The sequence below is a fragment of the Ixodes scapularis genome, unplaced genomic scaffold (genome assembly GCF_016920785.2).
Source record: "Ixodes scapularis isolate PalLabHiFi unplaced genomic scaffold, ASM1692078v2 PGA_scaffold4__175_contigs__length_147842914, whole genome shotgun sequence".
Taxonomy (NCBI): domain Eukaryota; kingdom Metazoa; phylum Arthropoda; class Arachnida; order Ixodida; family Ixodidae; genus Ixodes; species Ixodes scapularis.
Window position 1 is genome coordinate 127,809,206 of NW_024609879.1, and position 21,883 is coordinate 127,831,088.

A 21,883-nucleotide genomic window follows, 5' to 3' on the forward strand; every position below is an offset into this window, starting at 1 on the left:
ACATCTAAAATATATATATATATATATATATATATATACATATATATATCAGTACACGAAAGAAAGTTTAGTGTTGAGACCAAGGGGGAAATCTGTTTTCAGGTTGAAGATAAGACGGATTTTCTCTCTCTTTCGCACGTGGGAGGAGGGGAAACCTGATCTGATAACACAGACGCGCATGTGCAGTCATTATGAAAAAGGAACAGCGCGGAAATAAACGAGAGGCGAGTAGAAGAGGTAACGACGAAACAGGGCACCGTTTCATAATGTCTAACCAGCTCGCCCAACTTTATGCGTTGTTGCGCATGTTTAGCTCAGTATGGCCGGAGGTAGAGAAATGGTCAGCTACATGTGTGGAATTGTTCCGAAAGAAGGTTTTGTGAGTCTTCACGGCGGTGTTCACGGAATCGTTCGTGCAGCCGTCGGTCCGTCTCTCCGATGTACAGAGCGTCAGGGCAGCTCGTGCAGGAAATAGCGTAGATGCAGTGATTTCCCTAACCCCCCCCCCCCCCCCCCCTTTTACGAGGGTGTACTCCTCCCCCCCCCCCCCCCCCCCCCTTGTTTTTCTGAAGGCACCCCCTTAATTTGCAACGACTCCTATAGACGATTGCAAGCTGGGCGACTGGCCGCCGCCATGTCTCTGCTCGAGCAGGCACGCCCGTGCGATTACGAGCTTGCGAAAGCTACGTTCACCCGCGCGTTGCACGCGCTTGCACGCATGGGGCACCACTTGTGGCGCCATGCTTGCAATTGTCTATATTCTCAATGCCCCCCATCCCCTAAAAATTTAGACACCCCCCTTAATTTCAATTCATGTGAAAACCCCGCGTAGATGACATTGGCCGACTTGCAGGTCTGGTTGTCGGGAATTTAGAGTTTAAGCTGTTGTGGGGAGCCAAGGTGCTTGCAAGTCCTCGTCTTGGCTTTAGCGCACTTTTCATCACGAATGTTCCTTGGAGGAGCGCAAAGACTCTTTGCGAGCGCACGCAATGTCCGAAAAATAGCGTACGCTAAAATATCGCACGCAAAGCGCAAAAGGTGGTTGGCGTTCGGCGCATGCACAGTGGTAACGACGCTATTCTTTACGTACTCAACGCTTTAGCGTGCGCTATTCTAAAACTGCCAACAACGCCAACGTAAACCGAAACAAAAACCCAGAGCACCCTCAAACGTGACGAGATGATGCGGTGAACGCAAAATCAGCTTACAACACTGGGCAACATGGCGGCGCCCACAAGCCTAATTAATAAAGTTCTCTCACTCGTCCCACTGCTCGCTCCCTGCGTCGCTACCAAGTAATTCACGTAAATTGTAAACCTCGACCCTCGAATCAACTAATCCAGCGTTAACCCCGGCACACGATGATAACCGGCCGACGCCACAGTGCAGCGTAACATCCAGTAAGAAATGTCGTCCTCCATGGCTGCCCCCGTAACGACTGGCAACGATTGTCAGCTGACTGTTGATCTTGTTGATGGGTGATCCTGTCGGGAGCGGCGTGAAAGCTTTCTTTCATGTCCTTATTGTGGACTCGCGCGCGGTGGCGTTGTTTCGTCGCGATAGCAACTGACGCTTGATGCGCTTAATCGTAGGTCTTTTATTTTAGTTTGGTGTTTGTTTCCTCTTCCTTTGTACGCGTAGCGCTTGCGTTTACACCTGCCGCTGTAACACCCATGCGTCATTGGCGTCACTTACCAGCGATAAGGAAATCGGGCCAGCAGTACTCTTACACGCCGGTTTTTCTTCTTACGCAGGAGACATGAGGACGGAGTCAGCGTCGTGATCGCAGCCTAGGTGAGTGATGAAGACAGTCCCAAAGCAAAGGGTTTTAAAGTTTCGGCGTACGCTACTTTGATGTTCGCCGACGTGCTTCGTTCACGTCCCTTTGACTGGCGCGCTTTCGCTGACGTTGATAGATGAGTTATGCTGATTTACGCGTCTCTACTCGCGTTTGATGTTGACATGGCGTCATTTATAAATAGTTACGCCCAGCTTCCAGATCGGCGTGCATGATACATTAACCTGATCGGCGTTTTAATTGAGGAGTAATTACCTGTCGAATCTAGTGGAACGTTATGGATTCGTGCGCTATGGATCGGTGTATCTAGTGAAACATTGTAGATGAGTGCACGCAATGGAACGTGTTTGAAGCTTGGACGCAGTGATAATGATAATAATAAAAAAAAATAATAATAATAATTTTTGTTTGCACGAGAAAGTTTGCCCAAAGGTTAGTACACTTATGCATGTGCGCCTGCTAGCCCGCTGCTGCGATTCATTACACTAGTAAATAAAACATGGCCAGTGTACAGGGAATAGTCACAGAGTGTGATTGCCGCTGTTGAATGGCAGGTTTGATGTCGCGCATTTCAAGCACATGCTAATGTGTCATAAGCATGGGCTTTTAATCCTATAATGCTATATGGCACCTGTTAATACACTATGTGGAGGATTTTATTTGAAATCGAATACACATATTGGACTGAGTATTTGATTTGCCTTGTGTTCGGTGCAAATTAAAAACCAGTAAGAAAGTCCTGCAAGGACTTTTCTACTGGTTTTTAATTTGCACCGAACCTGAGTGCACTGAACGTAGTAACTTGATGAAACTTTTCTTTTCTCGAATTTCGCTTTATTTTAAAAGTTAAAGGCAAATCAAAATTACAAAAACAAGCAGAAAATAACCTCCTTCATGACGTCCTTGGTCGCTTGAGTGGCCGTGAAATAGAAGAGGGGTAGTGCGCTCAGCGAGCACTCACGGCTGTTGCACTCCGTGTCGACGACTCGAGAGGGCGCCACTAAAGCATGTTCTGGATAGGCTGTATGAAGCGGGCAGCCAGAGCGGCTCGCATTGCATTTGCTGCGCGATTGAACACTATTTTAACATGACACTTCATTGGCCACAAACGACAGCAAACACGGGGTAAAGATCAGTTCAGAACGGGAGCCACTTCGCGCTGCCATACCGCCAAAAGGCTAAACCGCGAGCCGAAGCTGCTCGCTGAAGGCCTTGGGAACGCTCGGATCCTCCAGTCAATACGACCGCAGCGCCGTCACGTATATATGGGACCTTTCTACGCTCGCCGCTTGTTGGCGCCTGATCCCACTACACCTTCCTAGTATGCGCCACCCTTTCCACCGCTTGGTGGCGGGTATGTCGACGGGTCATTTCTTGTTTCCGTACTTTATGAACTGCATTCGTTTCTTTTCTGATCTAAAATACTGAACAAAAACTACTTTTATAAATAATTGAAACGGTTCGCACCACTTGTATTTTGTATTTCGACTAAAAAGAAGCCTTCAACGGCTCTGACCAGTAGTAAGCGCAGGACCAAAGACGTCACATATCGCGCGCTTTCGGTACCACGGTTCGCCCTCGTCGGTGGAGGGGGTTTCCACGTCGTCCGGTTAAAATATGACGCACTGGTATTTAGTTACTCTCTCCGTGCCCGCTGGCTTGCCCGAACCCCAAGAGACGTGGAAACCGCAAAAAGGTAGGCGCTTAAATGGGATTGCAAGGCCCCTTTAAACAGAGTATGTCGCACATTTTTTTTGTGCTTCTCAGTGAATGAGCTTCCAAGCATTCTTGGTTTACTGCCCACTTTACCATTTCTGACATCACACTTCAGTGTTGCCAGTAGGGGCTCTCAGTGTGAGAAACACGATGAGAACGAAATTTAAAAATTCAATAACTTTGCAACATTTCTTTTATTTTTTCGCCCAGTACTTGGGGGATTGATACATCCATGTCTATCGATGTGTTGAGTAAATTTTGGGGCGAATAAACGACGATAAAAAAATCTTTGGAGTACCCTTTCAAGAACAGAATTCCTGACGGCGGACTAAACATGACTCCAAGGAGACTTCTGTTGTCACATGGCAGAAAATTCCACACTAAGACAAACTAGAAGTCGCATTCAGTTGAAAAGTTTTTAGGACAATTAGATACTGCCTATTAGACAAAGCCAAACAGCTCAGACTTCCCAGGTTATTGCCCCTGCTTCGAGTGTAACGAGTTCTGGTCAAATGTACGTCAAGATTTTGTGAAGCGTTATGGTAATTCCCATTTAATTCCCTAATCATCAAAATACTGACCGCACAAATAGACACAAGTGCAGGCTCACTTTGGTGCGAGGAAAATTGTAACATTTCTACCGTGTGGGAAAGGTTGCCGTCTAGATATTGGACTTCACCACTGCATTGTTTTATTCATATTACAAACATGGAACATGCTGTGAACTTAATTGGGGATTGCAAAAAGAAAATCCTAGTCAGCCTATACATGATAGGGTCTATTTTGAAAACCTACCTGATGTTTCTGAAAGCCAGAACGTATATTACGAAAATTTGAATCCCTCTGTCTAAAATCAATGAAGATCAACTCAAAGCAAACAGTATGTGCCTACATGTGCTGTACCAATTTCTGTCTTCGTTTCAGTACTGACTCATGTATAAAAATACAAAAAAAAAAAAAAAAAAAAAAATCTTTTTTTACAAAACTGATTTCAGCAGATCCTGGTTGAGGTTTTTCATAAGGGGAAAACGTTCATTCTGATATACAGTGTAGACTGCATATAATGTATGTCGCGGGAGTCGCGAAAATCCGCACTATAAGCGGTACCGCGCTATAACCAAAACATCAAATTTTCAGGCCAAAATGCATGCCAATTTGTAACTTACCTTTGTAAAAGAATTTATTTTATGTCAGATGAAAAATGAAGCTTAGTTCGAGGAAAGTCTTTATTTCACTAGACTAGTACACTTCTCTCTCAAGTTTGTCAAGCATTTTGAAAGAAATGAGTGACTTTTCCCTGGCGCAGCCTTTTAACGGCGTCGCGGGTTGCGGACGGACGTTGCGAGCGCTCAGGATTGCTAACCCTAATCACTTTTCTCCGGCGATGAAAACGCGTGAAAATTCGCATTCTTTATACGGTACGCGCCAGTAATACCTTCAACTTGAGCACATGCATGAAATGCTCCAAATAAGAAATCCGAGCGATGTTCGAAAACACAAATGCTTAGAAAGCACCGCTGTAGTCTAAGTAAACAAACACTACGACACGGGCGTTTCTGCCGTCTTGAGAGTGCCGCCACAACATCGCCGCACGAGTAGGTGGATCTTCCCTTCTAGTACGTGCTGGGTTATCATAGCGACAGAATTAAAATTCACAGTCAAGGATAGCGCTTTTACGCGGAACGATGAGCTTCTACCACGCCATATACATCGACGATCAAAACCGACGCCATGTTTGCGGATAGAAGCAGCCGGCCGGCCGGCCCGCGACCGGCATGCAAAGCGCGCGAACACTTCTCCTCGACCTGCGATTGGTCTGTCGTTGCGGTTGTTTCCTACCAACGCAGCGGAGGGACGCACGCACGTACACAAACGACATGCGCGTGCGTACCTCCGTCGCTATGGCAACTGAAGCCTCTCTCTTCACTTCTCTCCGTTTCTTCGAGCAACCTCCTTGCCCCGTGAGTGTCGCTTGCGGCTCGCGCCGTTATCTAGTGTCGCACAGGGAAGCGTGCTCTCTGCGTCGGTCAGTCGGCGCGGTCGCCGGGCTGTTCCGAAAACCGCACTATAACCGGTATTTCCCTTCACGCGCCTGCATTTTAAGCGGTATGTAATTGCATGGAGTTCTATGGGAGGCAAACCAGTGGTTTAAAAAAGCCGCGTTATACCCGGTCCTGCACTATAAGCGGTTACGTTGTAAGTGGCCTATAGTGTATCTTCTTTTTATGTCTGCCATTGTATTGAGACTCGACGAAATCTGTGAACCCTATGCACCGTTAACACTTGACAGAAGTAAGCTCAAGTGTTAAAACCACGAGGCAGCTCGGGGGCTGGAATGCTAGTGAAAAAACCACATCAATCATTTGTAGATATTATCTGGTTTTAACGAACATTGGGGTTAAGACGGTGCAGGTGCATTCTTTGGGAGGAAAACAACATGACAAACCGAGGAACACGGACAAGATAAGGGTAAAAATTACTGTATATACTACACTTAAGATAAACATTATTACGCACCCTGACTAAAGTTCCTTAACTTTAACAACAATAATAATAATAATATTATAAAAAGTATGTTTTGCGAGTAACGTCTGAAGAGCGGAGGGGTAGGGGCAGACATTTTTTTCTAAGGGGGGCACATTGCCCCTCCCCACTACCATTTTCATGAAGATGACAACCCGAGGACGCTAGACGGGTGGGCCCGACTCGAGGGCTCTTCAGGGCACAGAAAAGCCATCCTTAATTTACTAAGGGATTATATAAAACGATTGGGTACCCATCACCTCCCCTGTTTTTCGATTAATTTATCCCAAGGACTAGGGGGAATGGAACCACCTGCCCGCCTCCATCGCAACGACTACCAATGATTTCACTTTCAAATCCGCTATTGAGTGTTATGTACTTTCTCAATAAACTGCGTTGTCTGCAATTTTCATTCACTATCAAATTTCTGAATTAACTACCTGTTGTTTGTTTTTATGTTTTCCACCACTCCCTTCTGTAACGCCCCCTGGGCCTTGAAGGTACTGAAATAAATAAATAAATAAATAAAAATAAATAAACAGATCTGACCCCCTGCCTTTGGCATTTTTTAAGGCTAAAACACCTTGCAGTAAAGCCAACCTGAAAAACTATCCTTTTGTTCATCCAGGTGCATGTATGTGTCTTTAAGGACTTTTACGGAAAGTACAACGAGAAAAGAAGGAACTTTGATTATCTGCACAGAAAGTTAACATCATTGGGAGCGATATAAAAAAAGAAAGAAAAAAATGGTGTCTTTAATGATGCAGGTTCATATTATGGCTAAATTTACTTTTTCACGAAATTTGAAGAAGTTTATAAATCAGTTTGGGAAAATAAAGTAGACTAATGTGGCTTGAGTCGATAGCAGATGTATAGGCCTGCAGGTGCATAGTCTGTAATAAGCGAAATGTGTAATGAATCTTAAGATAGAAGGCTCTAAATAATGTCACCAAAGTGTCAAAGATGCAATGTTTGACATTTTTTTATTTCTTGTATCAAATGTTCCAAAGTGGTTTAGTTTAAGAAGGAAAAATGGGCCATGTGTCATATATTTACTAGAAAAATTACTGCTAGTGTTTTTGTTTTTACCTATTTATAGCAGCCGGTAGAACTGGGTACAAAAATCAAGCGGCCTAAATGTAGCATTTCACCTTGCTCCCCTTCACGATTTTTGTGGATAAAAATATTTTTTCTACAAAATTTTAAAAAGTTGTTCTTGCTCATTGCAATTCTTTCAAATTGGCTTTTACAAAAAAAAAAGTTAATTTTGGTCATTTGACCCATTTCATTTATTTTGATTGGTTTAAACCTGTTATGCCATTTGGCGGTGCAGGTTGAGAGTCATAGGTTTATTTCTATTTTTTTGGCTCTCAATTAAACATTCTGTAAACATTCTGTTTATTGCAGAAATGGGACTGTAATATATAATTTTTTTAGGCAAATAAAAATATGCACCCCAACACATCTGTTCTATTTCGAATGAAACCACCTAGATAACATGTTCAACGGTGTAATCTTAAAGTATAAGTCCAAAACATTCCAATTTTTACGAATGTCAAAGCTTTTAGAGTTACCGAAGGGTCAAGCTCAGCAGTTTCAAATTGCATGAAGTCCTAAGGTTGGAAGAGCCGCCTGATGATTTTAACTTTCTTTCGAGTACAATTTCAGCCTTTATGAGCCTTGCAATGAATAAGGTTTGTCAGTTTACAATCTTCTTGGAAGCAGAACCATGCATGCACGGTTCTGCATCACAATAGAAATGAATCTGTTCTGTGTAAGTTCGTGGTAGAGTAATTTATCGACAGATACCTTAATATGCCCCTGTTAAGTGTTGAATGTTTCTAAGCTTACTCTCAGAGTTTGAAATGTGAAGCAAGTACAACTTGTCTCTCTCTTTTTTTTTTTTTATTGGGTCATCAGATTCTACGATCCACTCAGTTGGTATCAGTTGAAAAACCAAGGGGGATCGGTGGCCGAGTGAGTTATTGTACAGCAACTCGAAGCAAATGGAGCGAAAAGCTCTACTTGCTGGCACTGCAGGAGTCGGGGATCCTGGGTGCAATACCCACCCTTGCCCATTTTGGTCTGGATAGGCACCGTGCCGGCGTGCGGTCACGCATCAATACTGCATGACGCCCGTTAAAGACTCCAGGCCAGCAGTCGTACTGCACTGGCTGAAGTTCTCATTTAGAGCATGTAACAATGTTGCTGCTCCCTGGCAGACCAACTACATGTCATCTAAATATATAACGACTAATTTATTTGTTTGTATGAGAAACCGTAACTCCAGCGTAGAGCGCAGCGCACGTCTGCTCGCCCGTACCGGTTTCGTCTGATGAGTCCAAACTTGCTCTCCCTCTTGTAATGAGTTGCCCGAGGTTTTTTTTTGAGGTGAACGCCAAACCTTTTTGTTTCCAGGTAGGATCTTTACGTGGCGTGGACGGCAGGGCGGCCGCATCGGGTGTGCCAAAATGGCGTTCTTCAGGCAGCTTCGCGTCATCCTCTGGAAGAACATTGTGGTGTACTCCTTCAAGAGGCACTACTTCCTCACGTTTTTCACCATGTTGATCCCCCTGGTGCTCTCGGCTGTCCTCGTCTACCTGCGGAGCCTAGGACTGTCGGATTCGACCCAACCGATCGTCCGGATGAATGCAACAGTGTACCCAGAGTTTGCACCTAGCATCTCCACCTTCAGTTTTCCCAAGTTAGTCGTCTATGCACCGGACACGACGTATGTGAAAGACATCATGAATGTTATTTTTCCTGGTGAGTGGAAGAAAAGTTCAGTTTCTTTTATTAGGAATCTTTTTTTCGATCGTTCCGGTAACTTCGATGGCGACACCTGATGCTCAGTCGATGCCTATGTGCGTGAACCATACCGTTTCCGGAGTTGTTGAAATAACCTACTAAAACTCTCTTGTATATGTCCTTTCTGTATTGTAATATCTCGAGAGATGCCCCACCCCCGAAAAATAGCCCACCGCTATCTTTGCCATGATTTGCTATTTTTTCTGAAACAGCAAAATATAGCCCACTTCTAGTAATTGCAGGGCCCCGGCCAATGGTGACGTCAGCAAAAACGGTGTTGCTTAACCACCTCGGGAGATAAGCGAACATTGTTGACTGGGAAGGACAGTTATCTGTGGTTTTATTGCCCTTTCCTGCAATCACACGTTTCGAGGATCACAAAATCAAAAACTAGCATTTTCTCAACTGAACTACTGGGTTATTAAGAAAATAAAAGGGATCTTTTTGGCCCGCATAAATAAACTATGCATTGCAGAAAGCTGAAGCTCCGTCAGAATGTGATGCTAGCGGTGGGGATCAGTATGCAAGAGTTTGAGAGCATGACGCTACCTGGATCAAAAGGTAAAAGGGGAAAGAGCCAATATCCCTATGAGCCTATGCCCACCTAAGCCTAACTTCGTCAAAACAAGATATTACATTGTGGGTGCCTGTGGCATGTGTATCAGCAAAACAAAGTTGTCACCAAGAAAAAGAAACGAAGAAAACAATGATATTGTTTTTCTTGTTGACAAGTTTGTTTGCCTCTCTTCAGCCTTCAGAGAAGCATATCACTGCTTGAATGCTAGCATATGAGCAGGAATAAAGATTTTCAAATTTATCATTTTAAATTGCAATTGCCCATTTGAGGTTCTGGCTGTTCAGCTGCCTCTAGTTTTGCATTCATTTGAGGTGTCTGATGTTTTCGATAGAAGAGCGTTATTGAGCGAAACTGGAGCAGGCTCTTACGGCCGGAGACCATCGCGAATTGGGCTACCTTTTACTAGCATATATTGTGCAAATCAAAAAGCTTAAAGTTTTTGTGTTAAAGCGGAAAAACTGAAGTGGTGTCTTAAATCACGTGACATCAGTTTCCCTGCTGCATTTGGCTCGGGAACTGAATTGCTGTAAAGGTCACATGACATGAGGTCACATGACGTCAATTTCCCTTCCGAAACGGGCATGGAAATGCATGGATAGACAGACAAATTTTTGGGATTAGGGTGCTCCTTGAAAAAGCATTCTGTGGTTTAATGAACTTACATTCATCCGGCAGCTTGTCTCAAGCTTCACACGTCCTCTGGGATTTTAGAGCTTCGCTTACATTTTATCGGATCTCCCTCTGGAAGAACCCAAGGCTGAAAACTAGAGCGCACTCTCACATCCATGTTCGCACTGCCCGGAAAAGAGGCGATTGAAGTAGGATGAGTGGTGGTCGTTCCGAAGTGCATACTGCATTCCAACAATAGATGTGCCTGTTTCTTGCCACTTGGTGGAATGTATACATGTTTTTATGTGTTTAGGGACTGCTGTTCCCTAGCCATTCTGAAAGATCTAAAACGTGTTAGCGAGTGCTAAACGGTGAGCCCAAGACTGAGGTGAGAGGTAACTATTAAATGTCGTCCTGCTCGAGAAGTGAAATAACTTTGACGATTGGCCTAGTTGGCAGATCATTCTTAAAGAACAAATAGCACAGCATGGACAAGCTAAAAGAAGACTGACAGACAACGGTACTAACATACAATTGAACTTTATTAGTGTTGACATAGAGTAACTTGATGTCAGCACCTCATTTTTGGACAGCAACTAAGGAACTATAATAGGCCTGCATAAAGCTTATTTGTGTCCGTGTTGTTCAGATGCAAAGATGAACAAACATGCATAGTGATTGTTTTTTTCCTTGCAAAAAAACATTGTCTTCCTTGCCTACCTCCATCTCCGCCTATCTCTTTTCGTGCAGCTCATGGTGTTTTCTGTTTGTGCTAAGTTGTTCTAACATAGGCAAGAGCAAGCAAACAAAGCTTGTTTGTGTTTAAATAAAAATAAGAGTGAAACTCCGAGGGGCTCTGCATTTTTTGCAGGGTCCTTAGCAGACTCAAATTGAACAGTAAAGATTTTCAGCTCCATCAATACATACTCGCTGCTTGCAGCATGTTAATCGATTCTCACCGAGCTTTCTGTATATCCATACAACATAAATTATGTCTGCCATTTTGTGGAAAGAGTTCTATGTATTGAGCGAGAGTGATGCTGTATTTTCTTGCTGGCTATGGAATTTCGGAATAGCTTGTTTGCTCAGCTGGGGAACTTTGTTTAAAGGGTGCTGTTTTCTTCAGGCAGTCTTGAGGAGAGGAAGTTTGTTTTGCCCCAACATCTATATGACGTTGATTCATCTGCCGTTAGTGTAACCAGACAGCAAGTTTTCTATGTAGAAGTTTGCAGTTTTATTTTGATCTCTCGATCAAACCGGCATATGCAGAATTGCGTTTTATGAGGAAGGAAGTGGATGCTAACTGGCAGTGTCAGCCTCCTAAGCACAAGCTGCCTTTTCCTCCTTTTGAACAGTTTCTTTTTTCTTTCTTGAAGCTGTCGCATCTGGCAAAGTCTTCTCAAAGCAACTCGAAGTCTTCTTTCCTGCTTTTTTAATTTTTTTTCTGTCATAGTTGCATTGTGTTGTGTGGTCCGTAGAGCTTGCAGCTCAGGTGTTTGGTAGTCGGCAGACTCCTTTTGACCTTGCACGCTTTGCTCACTTTGTCCAAGGCTAAATCAAAGTTAGCCTCAGCAAGAATGCAGTTGTATGTTAAGAAGTTGTAGGTAATTAATGCAAGCGCTCCAGTCACTGTTCGTTTTTCGAAAGACCCAGGGAACCTTTGTACATTTTCTCTTGCAACGTGTTCTAATCTCCCTACTTTTTCTTGGTTTTCCTAAAGCCGCAGCACTTGGCTGATGATTTTTACAAACAAGGGTCCTCAATCTGGGTTTCCTAGAGTTTTTTCATGTGTTCCCTGAGCCTCAAAAATGTTTCTTGGCCGTCCCTGTCCCCTAAGTAGCATATTCTTTCAGTTTAACTACTCTTTAGGCCGTTCTAAGCCATCTGTTGATGCATGGCTATGAGCCAGCACTTTCCAGTGTGTACACTATAGTTAGGGTTCCGTGTTTTTGGATAAATCCGTAAAACTGAAAAACTCCCACCATTACAATTTTGGTCAATTCGGATTTCTCTGGTAAATTCCAAATTTTTATGTGCCAATACCACTCCCCCCACGGAAAAAGAAGAGAAATAAGTAAAAGACACTCTTTTTACAATTCAATCAGTTCAGGATAAATAGTCCTGGGAAAATGCCCCCCTAATTATCGTCAAGGTTGATTCAGGGCAACAGGTCATTGTACATTCGGGTCACGACAAAAGCCGCTCTTTTGGTTTCCAGTTTGAGCTGTGTAATTTCTGGTTTAGAGAAAGGAGAGGGTATGTTTTTGTAACAGTGAAAGCTGTGGACCATAAAGATTGTATAAAATAGGGAATAGAGGCAGTTGAAACTTCTCTATTACATCCTGAACCACTCCACCTTGCATGGCCGTGGTCTGGATTGATGAAATAGGATGGGATGACTACGAGCTGCCTAGCAACTACCTCCCAGAGTTTATTGATTTTAAGGTATCGACGTTTATTGAAGCAACACTTGTGTGCGATTTTTGTCGTGGGACAAGTTAGTATTGCTTATGGCAGTGGCACCAACGCCAAATTGAACTCGAGAAATTTTTAATTGATACAAGCACATTTTATTTTTTTATTTGGCATACGTTTACATCCGGTTATTATTTATTTATTTATTTTCAATAGGAGACACTGCCAAATTAAACTCCAAATTTAGGAAAATTGGGAACAAACAAATATAAACTTTGAATCTTCAGGAAAAAAATAAACTCCGAAAACACAGAGCCCTAACTATCGTTTACAATGTCTGTAGGCTCCTGCGCTGCTTTACTGCATCGATGCTGACTGCACAATGTATTCTCACATTCGTGAGAATACATTAATCATCCGTAAAAATAGATTAATTACCGTGAGAATGGGTGAATGATCCCTTCTCCATCCGTGAGAATGGATGGTCTCTGACGATGCATTCGTATTGACCGCAGGCTCACAGGGATTCCCGACGGAAGTTGCAATGGACACGTACATCGCAAACGCCACCCTAACATCCGCTTCCGGAACGCAACTGGCAGTCATCTTTAACAAAGCTCCGGAAAATGGTTCGGTGCCGAGGGACCTGTCTTACACGGTGCGCTTCAACAGCACCGACTTTAACTTCTACACGGGCGACCGGTATCCCCTATTGAAAACTCCGGGGCCCCGGGAAGACCTCTCCGATTTGTACAGACGTAAGTATATTTTTTGTTCCATTTACGTCCCACTGCGCGCGCAAGATTCCAATTTTTCCTGATGTCGACCTGCGGGGGAAGAAGAAAAAGTTACACTAGGTTGATCGTTTTGACAAAGACTGGAGAGCACAAAATCTGTGGTGGACGAGCCGTGCAGGTGCTATGTGTGTGCATGATGTCATCTGGCATCGTGTGACAATGTGACATCATGATGCCACATTGCATCATGACATCACAAAAGACTGCGATGTCGCCATCACAACTTTTGGTGATGGTTCCTCGTGACAATTTTATAGTAGAATTCGGCCGGCAAAGCATGCTCAGTGTTAAAACTCGCTGCAGGGCGTTCTCCAACGTTTCTTTGCATATTCAGAAATTTTTGCTTTATTTCATTCAATCACACACCGCAGACGCTGAGCAGATCATATTTCTAAACCTGCGGCGCTCTCCGCCAATGCCGAAAGGCACCCTGGGAATCAGCTGTAAAGAGCCAGGTGTAGCAGATGACAGAGACTGGAGGCAAGCAACTGCGTTACATTCTTTCTCCGGCTCTCTTGACTGTCGCATGATAGATAGGTGTTGTGGGAGCGAGAAGGAACATAGAAGACGTTCCCACAATTTTTTGCTTTTTTTTTTTTTTTCAAGTAGTATGGGTCAGTTAGTAGTAAAGGACACTTGTTCAATTACAGTTGAGTCGGTATATAGAGTAGAGCAACAGCCCTTACTTGCAAAGTAAGGGAGGTCTCTAGCCTACATCACATAAAGGTGTTTACAGTTGAACATCTTTATAGCAGACTGGTCATAATAATAATAATAATAATAATAGTAATAATAATAATAATAATTATATATCCTTTATTTTCTGACATGTAATAACATGAATGTAGTGAAGCAAAATTGAAGCATGTTTGTAATATTGTAAAGGTATTTTAGGTACCGATGTGGTGGGAATTTAAAGTTGTTCTTTAATAAACTCGCTTAAGGAACTTAAAGGGCAACTCTGGTCGAAAACAAAACCAAAATGAATGACACATCACTTTAGTGGCAGGAATATGATCACAGCCGAAATATTACGTCAGATTGAAGTCGTGTACTCCACCAAAACCGATTTCAAAGATGCGGCCAGCTGCTCTTTAGCGAGCGGCAAGCAGGTTAGCTTTTAGTCGAGCAAAACTGACGCAGCATCCTCGTGACATCACGGCACAGTGGAGCTGTGGTCGATTGGTTGTATCGCGTACCGCAGCACCTTTGTGACGTCACGTCGCGGCTTCACGACCGATGATCAATGTGGCCATCCCTTTAGCAGATAGTTTCGGTTTTACCGTAGACGGCCGAAACCAAACTTTCAGCCAAGATATTTATAAAACTACACACAATATAGAATAAAAAATAGTTATGCCTTGTAATTTAGGGACATTGCTTTAGCTGAAAACGGTTGTAATCCCAAGTGAAAAAATATTGACTGGAGTTGACCTTCCATTAGCGAGAAGTTCTATTGAATTGGTAGCACAGTTCAACATATGATTATTGCCTGATAGAAATCTGCTTGCATTTCATTTTTTATGCAGTATTCCAAAGTTAAATTCTGTTAATGTAACCACACATACCACGCTGTTAACTAAACAAATAGAAATGTTTAGTTAACGGGTAACTAAACATACACGTTAACAACAAATAAATTGACATAAGCATAAGCAGTTCAATGTATGGATATTGACAGTAAAAATCTGCACACATTGCTTTTTTTCGTAGTATTCCTAAGTTCAATGCTGTTGACATACTGCGGTCTGGAATGATCTGTGGATGATGGCGTCACGAGGCAATTTAGGTCGTTGACCTTTGGTTAAAGCGCATACGGTGTGTGTACCGGAATCCTCGGTGTTATCGAAGGCTCCCAAACTTAGTTTAGCCATATTGTTGCCCAAACAGTCGCAACAGTCACTGACACTGCAACTGTTTAGTCACCTCACCATTCACCATCTCTGCGACACTTGGTGTTGAGATTTGTCCCATTCTGTGGCCTGGAAATTCGAGCGGCAGCCACAAAGATACCCATAGTGCCCCTCCACAGTTTTCACCTAATTTGTTTCAGCAGAAGACAAATCAAGCCATTTATAAAAGAAGAACCTTACTAATAAAGATTGCAAGATTTCCTAAACACTTCTTTCCTTTCTAATTTCCGGTTAATTTTTTTTACTTTCGGCAGAAATACTTTGGGGCCTTCAAGACAAGATGTTTAAAAAGCACGTCGACCTGCTCATCAATGACCGGAAACTAGCGAAGAAGCCTCCCAAGGTGACCCAATTTCCTAAAGTTGCGAAAGTTGTGGTGGATAAGCTGTCTCTACAAAAGCCCTTTTGGACTATTAGCCTAGAATATAATTCAAGAATTTACCACAAATCATTGTACAAAGTACAATAAGTGAAACATTTATCTCGTAGTAGTTACTTCAGAGTGTGGTCATAGTAAACTATGAAGCAGAGTGGCTTACTCATAGTACTCATAGATCACTGAATCTGATCGTTCACCTCTCATTATAAAACTCCTTGCGACGACTCCAGGAAACATGCAGCCCATAGTTTGCTACGCTCTTTATTTGATTTGACTCCACGGTCTTTCAACGTGTCCTCTTGCACTCCCGCATGTGCCATATCCGGCGCAGACTTGGAATCATGATATGGGCCCTGCCGATTTCGTTTCGAGGTTTGAGTATAGGTAGTCATCTGTGTCGCGTTTATTCGGTGGGAAGTGAGCCAGCTCCAATGGGCGACTTGTCTCTCGGCCGTAGGTGAGCAATTTAGCCAGTGCGGTATGACCGCCGGCCTGGCGTCTCTAACGTGCATCACACAGTGGCGATGCATGACCGCACGCGGGTACGACGCTCGTTCGAATCGAAACGGACAGGGCCGGGGGTTGTGCCCAGGATCCCTGGGCTCTGGAGCAGAGTGTCGGAGCAGTTTTTTGTTTCTCTTCTTGCAGATTATGATGAACCGGTTTCCCTATCCCGAATACAACGACGACTCCCACTTCGTCGTCTTGTCGCGCCTGATCGCCATGTTTGTCGTATATGGCTATCTTGTGTTTTCCCCCATCTACGTGAGGAGGGTCATCACGGAAAAGTCCAGTCGTGTCCGGGTGAGCAAGAAGTACAGCTTGTCCCCCTCCATACAAAAAATTTGCAATTTTTTTTTTATTACCACGAAAATGAACTTTGCATTGCCGAACGTCTTTGCATAAATGTAGTGCTAGGCACTTTTAACCAGATGCCAATATTTGAGGCCAAACGGATATCATAATAAAAAGTTTAAACTGATTCTCTGAAAATTTCAATGGGGAAATGGGGCCTGTTCTTGGTGTCTGACACCATTCAGCTTCATGTATTTGTGTGCCTTGTCGGTTGCCATATTTCTTACTAGAAGTATCCGAGAATCGCTTATAACTTTTTTAACCAACTGGCGGTAAGCTCTGAAACTTTGACATTTGGTCTGAACTGCTAGCACCGTATTTGGGTGGCGACTGAGCGTTCGGCGATGCATAGTTCATTTTTGTTTTGTTTCACAGTTTGTTTCGTTTCGTTTCACAGTTTTGCTGTGAGAAAACACTAGAATTTTATTTTACGGGACACCTCTATTAATGTGCATTATTGCATTTTTTTTTTATAAATTAATTTTTTGTCACTTAGGTAGTACAGAGCATAATACAGTTGGTATAAACGACCGATCTTCGATTTTTTATGCTTTTCGTTTGTTCCGCAAATTACTCTGCTGGTGCCCATCCGAAATTTGGATACAAACTCAGAAAACCTTTTCTCTAACATGGCATGGAGTTGGGCCACTTAATTTAATGTAACTTAAATGAAAAAAAAAAAAAAAACTAGGGTTTAAAGGGATACTACAACGAAATTTCGGTGCTCATTTCTTGGTCTGTATGTGTTCAAAGGAGCAGCATCTCATTGAACATACCAATATCTTGTTAAAAAAGTCACGAAATGGAATTTTAAAACGAATTAAACGATTAGTAAAGAGCACCTGGTGGATGTCGCTGACGCCTCGCTTCTAATGCCCGTCTAGGAACCTCGACTGCTAGTGACGGCGGTTGTCTCGCCTCCGGTCACGACGAGAGAAGAAGGGCAGGAGGAACTCCCCTCTTCCCAAGAATGCCTTTTGTGCGTCGCAGAAGTCGCTATCGTCCCCCTACAAGATTACAGAAGATTGACCTGTCACTCAAAATTGGTACAAAAGCAACCGCTTCGGTGGCTCGAACGACTAGGCCATCCTCTCGACGTCAGCCTCGCCGTAGCTTTGCTCGTTTTGAGACGACCTGCGTCGCGATTGCGCTGGATGTCACGTGGTCTCCGCTAGGCCTTTCTTGAGCGCTTGCCAGAATGGGCTGTTTATAAAAAAAAATACAGTCACCAGGCTGAAAATACAAACGTGCGATTGTCATTTACGGATATTGTGGATCATATTCAACCTATTTTTGAATAGGACGGGAATATTTCAAATTTTGTTGAAGTATCCCTTCAAAGGGACACAGAGACACACTGTTGTCTCTGTGTGCTCCTTCCTCTAGTGCACTGGTTCTCAGCCATTGATGTTTCGTGGACCCCTTGTGGATCGGCGGAGATGATGGAGGACCCCGTTTATGATGAGGGGAAAAGATAGATACTATAAGTTAATTATGATAATGGTTTAATGTATGGATATAGCTAAGGGCTAGCGTGAAGTAGACTTCTCTCGTTGACATTCACACGAGAAACCCACCTGAAAATTGGAACCATTCTTCTCAATCCGAAAAAAGACAAATTTTATTGCTGGTCTTGACTGATCAGACAGGGCTTCATGGAATCCCATTTGAGAACCACTGCTCTAGTGAGTCCTCCATCTCTTTCGCAATGTTTTTTTTAACTCAAACCTTTTCTCGTCTGATTCATTCCCTAGGAGCTGATGCGCATGATGGGACTGACCGACTGGGTTTACTGGATCGGCACGTTTGCCAGTGGCTTTCTCGTGATGGCCGTGACGTCTGTCATCAGCCTCGTGCTGTTCAAGATCGAAGTGGCGCCCTTGGCTGCAGTGTTGCTGTACAGCGACTTCTCCCTCCTTCTCTTCATCATGCTGCTCTACGCCACGGGAGCCATACTGTTCCTGTTGCTGTTCACCATAATCTTCAACAACGGTAACCGTCTCTTCTTGCCAGACCACCAGGGGGCCACTCTACCTGCAGCTTGGCACACACCGTCGCGCTGTAACCGTCTCACGGTCTTGTAAGCCGATCGGCGTGTTGGAGAGAGACGTGACCACATTCTGCCTCGCTGGTTGTGACAGTGCTGTTGTAGTCGCAGGTGGGGAGGGTGGAATAGCCGCTCTTGCACGAATTTTAAGCGATGGGGACAAAAGCGATGTCTCCAAAGGGGACAAAAGCGATGTCTTGGACGTGCAAAAGAGGGTTCGTGTAAGAGAAGAGTTCCTCCTGCCCCCCCTTCTCCAACTGCTGTGCATTACGCCCCCGCCCCTGTACCCTTGGTAAGGACTGTCACGTGCCTTGCCTTCTTCGCTCTGATTGGGTCAGAGGAGACGTAGCGTTTGCTCTTTACCAAGATACAGTAAAACCTCGTTATAACAAAATGGGATATAACAAACTAATGGATATAACAAAGCAATCATAATTCCCCTTGCTTGCTAATAGTGGGAAGAAATGGACATTGGCTATAACAAACTAATGGTTGTAACGAAATAATTACGACCGCTCCTTCAACTTTGTTATAACGAGGTTTTACTGTACAGTGAAATGAAGTATAGCACGAGGGTGTTGCCAGACTTATTTTACTACTCTTTCAAATAAATATTTCAAAGTAACTACTGTACACAACTTGTTTTTTTCCCAAGGGCCCAAGACTCGGAAACTATTGTGAAAGATTGATCAGGCGATATACGTCGGCCCATGGTAATCAACACATGGCATATCACCCTATGTGCAAAATGGGCCCATAAACATTCCCGAAACCTGCCCTATGCAAGATTTTCGAAGTACAGCTCGTTTCACGAAAACTCTAGAGGACGAAAATAAAATTGGACCCATAAACCTTCAAAAACAAACTTCTAGTACGTAAATCTGTTTTTTTTTTTGTATTTTTTGTTACCTGAAGGAGCTCCCCATTCCTCTTCAAAGTCACGGTCACGCCGCTAACATGTCCTACAAAAGACAGTCTGCAGGTGCCCTCTGAAGCGTCTTTCTTCCTGGTATGAGAGCCCTGCCACATTGGTCATACAAAAACTCTGCGAGACACGTTCAAAGCACACACATGTGCAAAGCAAACATGCTTCGGACATGCTCGTGGCATGTTTGCAGACAATTCTGCCGCCGTGTCTGCAGCGACCCGCGTGTCTTTGTTATGATGTACAAGCAGCGTAACTGCGGCCTGAAGCTTGAATTCTGTTTTTCTGGCCTCTTCCACACCGCTGCTTTGTGTTCCACTCTGACCAATCGGGACCGCATCGACCATGCAGCGGTGGTCGGCGTCATCTTCTCCACCGTGGGCTGGGTGCTGAGCTACAGCCTGCCGACGACGCTTTTGGACCCGCTGGGTCAGGACAACTACATGGTCATCGGCCGCTCGGTCAAACTGGCCACCTCCCTGTTCCCCAACTGTGGGCTCTACTGGTGCTACAGGCTCATCTCGTACTTCGAAGGACAGGGTGAGGCCCCCGTCGATGCCTGCCTTCTTCGTTCATCGGTCGGCCCTTCTGATCGTCCACGATACGGCGCGTCTGCCTTCGTGCACGGAGTTGTTTTATTAAGGCGGGATTGCATTCCGACAGAAACAGACTCAGGCTTTGTGTTCGTGTGCAGCGAGTCACGTGACCTCTGCTCACGCGACTGGCGGTGCGAGGTTGTCGCAATCAAAGGCAGAGTCAGACTTCAGGGTTTCACGTGCCAAACCTGCAAAGGGATTCTGTCGCCTAGCAGCGTAGGACTTGTGAAAAATTTTGGCTACCTGGGGATCTTTTCACGTGCGCCTTGAATCTAGGCCTTCTCTGCAATAAGCCTCGATCATATTGCTGGCACCGTGGCTGGGACTTAAAACCGCTGCCTAGGGATTCGTAGGCCAGCGCTTTGCATCGGTGCTTCTAGAGCGGCGACGTCACAGTGTCGGTGACGTTATTTGATCAATAGTCAGTGATAGGTTAAAAACTCGGAACCCAGTACACGCTGTACCTCCAGTACGTGCTCGTGACAGCGTGCAGCGTCTTCTCATAGGCAGAAAGCCTGTGCTTGAAGCAGAGCCTCTATTGGGTTTTTAACCTGCCACTGACTATGCTAACATTGGGTGTCGAATCGTACGTAGCTTGAAGTCACGTCTTGTTACCACTTCGCCTCATGTCAGGTCATGGGACTTTAGTTGCAAAGTGTGTAGTGTTGTGTGAATATTCTAAATGTTGAATAGTGGTGTCGAATGATACGCTATTAGATATTCACTTCGAAATGAACTACGATATTAGTATTATTCGAAGTGTTGATTGCGGCGGTTTAGCCCTGTTGAGTTACACCTCTTACCGAGCACAGGTGTGCTACAGAAAAGCAACGCGGTGCATCCGTGCTTGGCAAGAAGCGCACTCAACAGGGTAACCCATCGCGATCGACACTTAGAAAAGCATAAACATCGAAATTGTGTGCGTGGCGGAAAAGCACACTTCTAAAGCAGGATAGTGCTCGCAGACGTCTAATGTATTAAAAAAAAAAGAAAAGAAAAAGGAAATTTTGTGAATCTTGGTACCTACATTGCAGTAAAACTCTTAAAATTAAACTGTGACTGTTATGCATGATTATATGTTAGGCTGAGATGCCCTGCCAACCTGCATTCATAATTTGTGATTCTTTTTTTTTCTTCTCAAATTCGAGATTGAAGAAAAATTATTTGTAAATCCACTCAATCAGATGTAAGATTTGTAAGTCCACTCAATTAGGTATACCATAGAATACTGTGCATCTACCCATTCCGCACTAAGCGCCCACCCCCAAAATTGAAACATCTGAAAAGATAGGCACAGTACATATAGTATATATGTAAAAGTGATGACCTCACATGCACCAATCCCCTAGTTTTTCGCAATTATCTTCATATTTTGAGTGGGCGCTTGCTCTGTATTTTATGGTATCTTTATAGGTTTAATTTTATGTTAAGTTTGTCGTTTAATTCCATCCAAAGGCATCAAACTTTCTGAGGTCACAGTTCATAAATATAGTTAGATTAAAATGGCCAGGTTGAAGCTTGGGAACAACCTTCCTGAGTTTAGATGGGTTTTCATTTAAACATGGTGCAACAGGAGTGAAAAGCTTGAAGAAACTATGTAATATTCGATTTGAAAAATTACTCCCAAAACCACTATTCACTTTGAAATCAAAATCCACTATTCACACGACTTCAAATGTGGCATATAGACTCGACGCTGACGTTTAGTCATGGAAGTATCTTAGGCCGTTTTCTCTTTAACGTATATGTAAATGACATTGTGAATATTGACCGAACAAGTAAATTGATAATATATATGCTGATCATACAACACTTCTGTACGCTGCGAACGATCCTGAAGAGCTCGTGTTAAAAGTGAACCTATTGTTAGGCCAGATATCGGTATGGACAAAAAAAAATACTTTAAAAATAAATACAAGTAAAAC

At 43.8% G+C, this 21,883-nt stretch overlaps 1 protein-coding gene and 1 long non-coding RNA gene across 2 annotated transcripts in view; both read left to right on the forward strand.

Moving 5' to 3' along the window:
- Positions 1–1,226: 1,226 nt before the first annotated feature.
- On the forward strand, positions 1,227–8,504 carry LOC120836486. Its single transcript, XR_005714675.3, has 3 exons — positions 1,227–1,400; positions 1,755–1,794; positions 8,456–8,504. It is a non-coding gene; the product is annotated as an uncharacterized LOC120836486 (long non-coding RNA).
- A 4,462-nt stretch (positions 8,505–12,966) lies between these two features.
- The window catches only part of LOC8028106 (phospholipid-transporting ATPase ABCA3), a 71,767-nt gene continuing 62,850 nt past the window's right edge, over positions 12,967–21,883 (forward strand). Inside the window, 6 exon segments of the mRNA XM_040205420.3 lie at positions 12,967–13,123; positions 13,126–13,204; positions 15,411–15,499; positions 16,184–16,339; positions 18,145–18,382; positions 19,714–19,902. Coding sequence (XP_040061354.3) covers positions 13,073–13,123; positions 13,126–13,204; positions 15,411–15,499; positions 16,184–16,339; positions 18,145–18,382; positions 19,714–19,902 — 802 coding nt within the window. The 5' untranslated portion in view covers positions 12,967–13,072.